The sequence below is a fragment of the Euprymna scolopes genome, chromosome 10, assembly GCF_053919585.1.
Source record: "Euprymna scolopes isolate OS-2025 chromosome 10, ASM5391958v1, whole genome shotgun sequence".
In the NCBI taxonomy this organism is placed as follows: Eukaryota; Metazoa; Mollusca; class Cephalopoda; order Sepiida; family Sepiolidae; genus Euprymna; species Euprymna scolopes.
The window spans coordinates 26,916,452-26,924,841 of NC_136491.1; the positions used below are offsets into that span (position 1 = coordinate 26,916,452).

At 31.7% G+C, this 8,390-nt stretch overlaps 1 protein-coding gene across 1 annotated transcript in view; it reads left to right on the forward strand.

The window, feature by feature from the left end:
- The window catches only part of LOC145285883 (surfeit locus protein 4-like), a 65,714-nt gene extending 63,247 nt beyond the window's left edge, over positions 1 to 2,467 (forward strand). The window contains exon 4 of the mRNA XM_080134344.1: positions 1,870 to 2,467. Within this exon, the coding sequence (XP_079990470.1) occupies positions 1,870 to 2,323 (454 nt within the window). The 3' untranslated portion in view covers positions 2,324 to 2,467. The remainder of the gene's footprint in view (positions 1 to 1,869) is intronic.
- Positions 2,468 to 8,390: the final 5,923 nt, after the last annotated feature.

Here is an 8,390-nt window from a genome sequence, read left to right on the forward strand (position 1 = left end):
GGTGGTTTCTATGTAGAGAAAGACTAATAACTGTGCCAAGTTTCGTTGCTCTACTGCTATGGAAAGTGGGTCAGGAGCATTACTTATTGCACGCCCCTCGTATGTGCCTGCATTTTTAATTGTTTTGTGGGTAAATAGGATGATTAATCGGAAAAACTGGAAAGTTTAGGGGAATCGGAATCAGAAAAAATTGTACCTACTTTCCGATGACAAAACGATTCTTTTTATTGTCTTTTTTATTTGATTTTGGTTGAAGCAAAATCTTCCATTGCTGGTAATAATGATAAAATAATAAACATTTATTGATTTTAAACTGCTAGTAAAACTAAAATTGATGCATCGTACCCCACAAGTGTATCTTTACATTTAAGAAAACATCTGCACATTTAACGTGTTTTTACGATAATTTAAAGAAAAATATCAACTTTATAGTTAAATGTTTAAGGATTTATAAAAAATCATAATCAGTAATTGTATCAGAATCATAAAGATATTGGAATCGTCACATCACTAGTAAATAGTGAACTAGTGCATGTACCTATAGTGGTTATCAGTATTAAAATCAGCATGGCCAAATGAAAGAAGCTCATGGTATGTGTTTTTTCTTTTTTAGAGAGAGAGAAGATCATTAAGGGGCCAGTTTGATTGTACACAAAACCGAAATGAAAAACCTAGGTTTCCAATGTATTGATTATTGCAACTTAACAAACCAGAACTGATGCATTCTTAAGATGTGTACATTCCTTGTGTTTAGCAATGAAAATGTCTTAAGTCAATGGACAGAGCCTCTTACAGAGATAATTAGACCTAACCTTTATATTAACCCTTTGTAACCTGAATTATGATTTAGATGTTTAAAAAATATTAACTTAAAGAGTAATAATACTATGATTTTAAGACTTTTTCACCATAACAACCTTTCATTATGAAGTTCAATAGTTAAACTACCACTGAGAATTTTTGCATTTCATAAACTTACCTTGATTATTATTATATATAGTGCTTGAAAAGTGTGTTAATGACTACAAACGAAATTCTCCACTCTGAGACAGATGGCGGCATACTGAATGTAAGCAATGGACAGTTGTAATCTAGAAGTATATGGCATCTACCAGGATACTGAACTAATAAGTACAAGGCGTGTTTGAATCAATTCTCACTTTATTTATGCCGTTATATTCATATGACTGAACGAATTAATTCAACCAGATCTTAAAGGGTTTATAAGAATAAGACTGCTTTGTGTGTGTATGCATTTTCGTACATCAGCATAGCTTTGATAATTAAACATTGAGTTATTTCAAATCAGTGATTTTTGCGTTCTAGTGAATCATTGCCTATCAAGGCCGAAAGGCTACTGGAGGATAAGGGTTAATGAGTTTATCAACTAGATGGTAAGATAACTGAGGATTGATAACAATGGTTGAAACAGTATAAAATTATTATAAAAGAGTAAGATTTAACAAGAATTTGTTAACATTAGACTTGAAAATGACCATGTTGTAGTCAACTATAATGCAGCCCTGTGGTATTGTGTTTCACAGATTAGGTCTTGGAAAGAAACTTTGTTCATGAAAGTTTTGTTTAGTTTTAGATATGCTGGGGAAGAAAGGAAAATTATTTGCTGTATATTTAAAAAAAAAATGCATTTTATTGATTTAAAGGTTTTTATTTTATACCAACTATTTTAAATGAAATATTAATCTTTTAATTTTTAAAATCAGATATTTGTATCATCTCACACTTGATATCTTAAGAAAATCATACATGAGTATTTTGGCTACAGTCATTTTGAAATTGTCTTCAAGTTGCTATATTTAACACATTTCATTGTTTTTTACTGTTTTTTTTTTTTTTATTTATTTGCAGAAATTTGGCTCTTGCTGGTGGTGTATTGCTCCTATTGGCTGAATCCAAAGCTGAAGGACGCAGTCTTTTTGCCGGACTGCCCAGCCTTGGGGAGGACAACCCGAAACAATATATGCAGCTTAGTGGACGAATCTTGCTTGTACTCATGTTTCTTACCCTTCTTCGTTTTGATTTAAATTTGTTCCAAATTATAGAGAATCTGGTTGGCACAGGTCTTATTCTCTTGGTTGCTGTCGGTTACAAGACAAAGCTGTCGGCGATGGTGCTAGTTGTCTGGTTGACGGCACTTAATCTTTATTTCAATGCATGGTGGAATATTCCTGATTATCGGCCAATGAGAGACTTTCTTAAATATGACTTTTTCCAGACTCTCTCTGTTGTTGGGGGCTTATTACTAGTGGTGGCCTATGGCCCTGGGGGAGTCAGTATGGATGAACACAAGAAAAAATGGTAAACAGATTAAAAAAAAAAAAAAAAAAATTAAAAAATTAAAGAAAAATATCCTCACAGAAGTCTGGTTGGTTTTCTTCAGTTCCTGTTCCATATGTAAAGTGATGTTTTTTGGTTTTTATTATATTTTTTCAAATTAAAAAAACAATTTTTTAAATCATTTTATATATATATATATATATATATATATATATATATATATATGTGTATGTATAAAATGGTTATGGAACTTTTTTGTTTTCTTTTTTTTTTTTTTTTTTTTTCCATCCCTACCCTTCTTTCTGAATGCCCCTCCTGTCACCTTTTTTTTTAAACCTATTTTGCTATTGAGCTCCTATATTTTCAAAAACAAACTATGGAAAAGGAATAAGAAATGATTACGAAAATGTAAAAAGAAAAAAAAAAAAAAAACTTTTTAAAAAGATGAAATTAAATAACAGGGTGAACATCCTGTCTCCAGCATCTTCGAACCACCAGAATACTTACTTTGTCTTACTACAATGTAGTATGACTTCCGGCTCTGGCAGAGCGTATATCAATATAAGACAAACATCCACACACACACACTTGTGTCCACACATGCACACATATATTCGCACTCGCACTGAAGATTTGTATATATTTCATTTCTATTTTATTAAATCATAAGTATGTATTCAAAGTTAAGATAAAAAGAAGCTTAAATTGTAATATGTTCTCGCATATGACCTATACATTGTTAGTGTTCTTTTCATTCTATTCATTTGATATATATATATATATATATATATATATATATATATATTATACTCTAGTTGTTTCACCTAGTCAAGCTTTCATACGCTTAGCTCAATAGGCTTGCCATGTCTCTGCTCCAAAGATACTAGTATCTCTAAAGTAAAAATATATTAATTTTGATTGCAGTCTGACCAAAAACAGTGACAAGTAGTTCTCTTTAAAGCCGATTCATCTCTAGTGACAATACAAATAAACAAGTTTTCAATTTTACTGTCCAATAGGAATCAAGATTTTTTTTTTTTTTTTTTCTGTAAAATTCAAACCTCATTTGATGTATAGTGACTTGGGATGAAACTGCTATAAAAATAAAATAGGATTACTTTACACCAATTTTGGTTCAGTCAGAATATATACTTTTTGATTACTTCTACATATACATTTACGTATCGCTACATATTCATGAGTGTTATAATCAACTAGTTAGAATTAACTGGAGACATCAGGCGATATTGCTTTTCAAAAAAATCCAGTCATATGCATGAATATGTATTGATACCCAAATGATTATATGTAAAAGTAAATAAAAAGTATATCTTTCTCTACTTTAGTATTAAGCACTCTTGTATAAACCTTGTTAAATTCATTCAATGCTTTAATAATGTTTGGAATAAAAATTATATATGGCATCCACTGACAGATTGTTTAGCTGTATAATAGCTTTTCAGTGTGGCTAGCCTGGGATTGAACCAACTGCCTAGTTGATAGTAGTATTATTGAGAATAAGCAAGATGGCCGACTTAAGGTTACAACAAGCCACGAAATTGGCACAGTCAGCTATATCTAACAACACTTTTATATAAACATTGACTGCCACTCATACAGTGCTCCATTTCTTTTTATATACAAAGAGCATTATGCTAAATTAGTTGCAGGCAGTATCATTGCTAAGAGTGCTCAAGCCGAGAGGGGGGAGGGCTTTTATACAGTCATCCATATATATAATATCTATATATATATATATATATGTATAATGTGTGTGTGGATGTTATGAAAATGTCAATTAAGCTACTTCGTTTAACTGCCATATATTTTCCTATCTATATTCCTGTATTGAGCACTGTTGAAGTAAATACTGAAAATTGATATATAAAATATCTCACAACATTTTATGTGAACACGTGAAATATATATCTTGTAAAAGATTTTGTGAAAAAATACAAGTGTTTAAGATTATTCTGCCCAACACATTTTGTTTCTTCTTGATCTTTTTTCTCTCAGAATTACTTGCATGTTAATCCCCTTCCCAATCATCTCTCTCTCTAGTATGAAGCTGCGCTGCTTACTCATATCTAGTATATTATAACCTATAAATACTTCACAGAAGCATTGCAGATGTATTGAGACTTAAATCACCTGCTACAACCAAAATGCCCATCATTACAATCGTGTTGATGATGATGCTAAATTGGCCTGGTTTCATAATGAATACGTCATGGCTGCCATCACCGTTACTCTCTCTTGTTTATCCTCTCCATCTCAGCAGACAAGCTGCAAGAATTATTGTTGCCTGCCAATTGGACTCCCTCCTTGACAACCTTTTTTTTTTTTTTTTCTTTTTGTATTCTTCAGTCTTTTTTATTTCTTGTGGTCTGCTCAACTTTATATATAACAACTTTTTTGTGATAAGTGAACCATAACAAACGAAAAAACAAAAAACCTCGTCTATAAAAATATTTTTTTCTGCTTAATTTGGTTTATTTTTATTTCTGTCTTCCTAACAGATTGATTGTACTAAAAATACTGGAAATTATTTAATCATAACAATTGTTTTTTGTTTGTGTTTTTTGGGTTTTTTTTTTTCTCTCCTGTATTTCACTGTGAAGATGCTTTTCTTGTCTCCATTATCAAAACATATCTTTTCTCCATCTTTTATATCTACTTTATTCTATTCTAACAAAATCTAATTTTCTCCTTTTCACAGAAAAATGCTTTCTTGGATTTGACATGTGGTTTCGGACTTTTTTCCTTTTCAGTTTTTTTTTTTTTTTTTTTTTTTTTACATTTTACACTGCTTATCAAGACCTGAAGGCCACTCAAGCATGAGGCTTAAGTGTCAAGAGGATAGTGAAACTATACCATAATGATCAGTAGTGATGAAAATTGGATAGAATTTGATTAAGAGGACGGTTCAATAAGAACTTGTTTGATTAAATTGATTATCTAAAGGTTCCTATTTACTCCTCTCCCAGGACAGTTAGACACCATGGTTATTTTTTAACATGGAGAAAGGAACAAAAATTAAAAATTGTATTAGTAATCAATACTGTGATAATCAAATTTGTCATACAAAATCCTATTTCAAAGAAAAATAATGTCTAGCAGAATAGCCTTTCCTTAGTTTTAATTGAAGCAAATTATAGTTATGTAAGCATAGTCAATCATATCTGAAGGTTACCCGAAACCTCCATTTCAATTATCTACTACATAAGATGCAGGGGAGGGCATCACACCTATCTGGGATTGCTCTACTAAACCTTTATCATTAACTCATAATCCTGTTTTTTAATAATTTAACCTCAGTCCCATGGCCAATTCAAACTTGAGACTTGGGCTTGAAGTCAGCTGGAAAGCAGTCCTGCAGTGCAGAATTTCACAAGCAGTTAGTTTTAAGAAAGAAACTTTGCTTATGGAATTTGCATTTAGTGCTAGACAGTGGGGGAAGTTGTTGATAGTGGTTGTAGCTAGACGAATGTTTGCTGTGAATGATTTGCAGAGGGAGGGGGCATGGATTGAAGCGCAGTCGAGTATCTGCTGTGAAAATAACTATAGAGCAGAGATAGACTTGCAATGTCTCTTCTGTGAGAAAGAGGTTCTAAGAAAGAGAACAGGATATCACCTTTTTAGATTTCAAAGCCAGTTTCTGAACACTGTCAAAGCAGGAAAGGGTGCCCTGAGCAGCCCCTGCCCGGATGTGGCAACAGTACTCCATCTTAGGATGTGTTTGGCTCTTATACAAGTAGAGGATTGCGTCACGAGTGAGATACCTTTTTAGAGTTAAAATAATCTAACCATTTTTCCAGCAATCTTGGCAACAGATCTGATATAAGTCAAACATTTCACGTCAGGAGTGGAGGTCAGTTCCAGAAACTTGAAAGCATATCAAATGCTGTAATAACTGATGTGGTATTATAGAGATAACAAAAAGAAAGTTCTTTAGACTGATTTTATAATTTTGCCTCTAACCTATTACTAATGGAGATTTGGTATCTGCCTGTCTAACCCAAAACTTTTTTAATACTCTTTCAGTGGGAAGGGAAAATTTACTATCTGTTCTGTTAATATTACTTCACCCTTTCTTAAGGAAAGGTAGTGTAGTACCTGTTCTGTTGACATAAGACTATACTCCCAGGCATTAAGGGGGGAGGGGCAGTGCTGTAGATGTTCATTTGTTGTGTATATCAGCAAAACAAATGCTTTCTTGTCACATATTTTTTACTAGTATATAGATATAACCAAATGTTCACATTTTATTAAGCCTCATATATATATACACACACACACACACACACAGACTGTCCACAAAGTCTGGCTGCATAATCTACAGACTGTCCACAAAGTCTGGCTGCATAATCTACAGGCTGTCCACAAAGTCTGGCTGCATAATCTAAAGGGTGCCCATAAAGTCTGGCAACATTAAGTAGCCAGACTTTGTGGACACCCTGCATATATATATATATATATATATATATATATATATATATATATATATAATAGAAATTGAAACCAAAAATTATGCAATTTTAAAATTAAAAATCATTTATTTAATTTTTTTTTTTTTTTTTTGTGTATGTGTTAATATGCTAAGACTTTCGACATATAAAAATATTTTCTTCAGAGCAAGATTTTTTTATTTTTATTTATTTATTTATTTTTTTTTTTGTTATTAACTCCAAGGAGAGTGACCCTTCCATTGAGATAAAAAAAAAAAAAAAAATGTCTGGCAAAGTATAAATCTGGTGATGTATTGTGCTTAGTAGCACATGTTTAAATAAAAATAAAAAAATGTTCACATCTTCAGGATCATTATGTATTAATATTTAAAATATGAATTGAAATAAAAAATGATACAATTTCTATCTGAGCGGGAGGGATTAATGCCAACAAAATGAGAAAAAAATAGTCTTGCTCTGAAAAAAACATTTTTATATATCGAATTCTTGGCATTTTAAAAAATGATTTTATTAATTTTTTTTAATTGCATTATTGTTTTCATATATCCATGAAGTTTCATAAGATTTGAACATTTCTTCATCAAACAACACATAGCTCAGATTTACACCTTATCCTTTTTGGATTCAATTTCTAATATAAAAATATTACTTCTAGTTTTAGATCAGCTATATAGAAGAAGTACTTAACATATATTTGCTCTCTGCTCGTAATTCCATTTTTCCTTTTTTTAAATATGTCCTGTATGTATCATGAACATTTTTTATTCTTCATTGAATCATCAGGTAAAAAGAAAATTTCAAAAGGTAGCTGTGAAACTGGTGCGTGAAAGCAAACACTCAAAATTTCTTTTCTCAGTGTTGGACAAATAAAATTAATGCTTCAAAACTTTTTTAAAAATACCACTACAAATAATATCCAACATTACATTTCAAAATACAGATGAAATATTGATGTTTTTTATTTTAACATGGAACGATCATTAGAAAAATCAAAAAAATAAAAGGTATAATGAAGCAGACGATTTGTTATTTTTAACAATGTTTGTTTAAGTGTGTGTGTGTATATATATATATATATATATATATATATATATATATATATATATATATATATATATTTTTCAGAATGGGAGAGATTATATATAATTATTTCCACAGCCCAAAGAACGCCGCAGCCCACAAGAGCCATGCCAGCCAACTAACCAGAAGTCTAAGACTCTAGTTTCGCCCTCATTTGAGCTCATCAGCCTAGCTGGTTGGATGACCACACCCCTTGTTGAGACGAAGTAGGTTTATTCCACAGCTTGATTTCGTTGCGGTTTACTTGATCTGTGTTGGTTAATAAAATTTCTTGTGTACAGGGCATATGCTCAGTTGATAGAGTGCTTGCTTCGCATGCAGGAGGCTCGGGTTTCAAATCCCGGGTGCAGATATGTCTGACTGAGCCCAAATGAGAGCGAAACTTGAGTCTTAGACTTCCAGTTTGTTGGCTGGCATGGCTCTTGTGGGCTGTGGAAATAATTAAATAATATATATATTTTATTGAAAACTGTAGAGAAGGTCAGAAAAACATTGGTACCCTCGGTTTCAAGCCTAACATAAAGGGGACCAGTTAATGGTAAA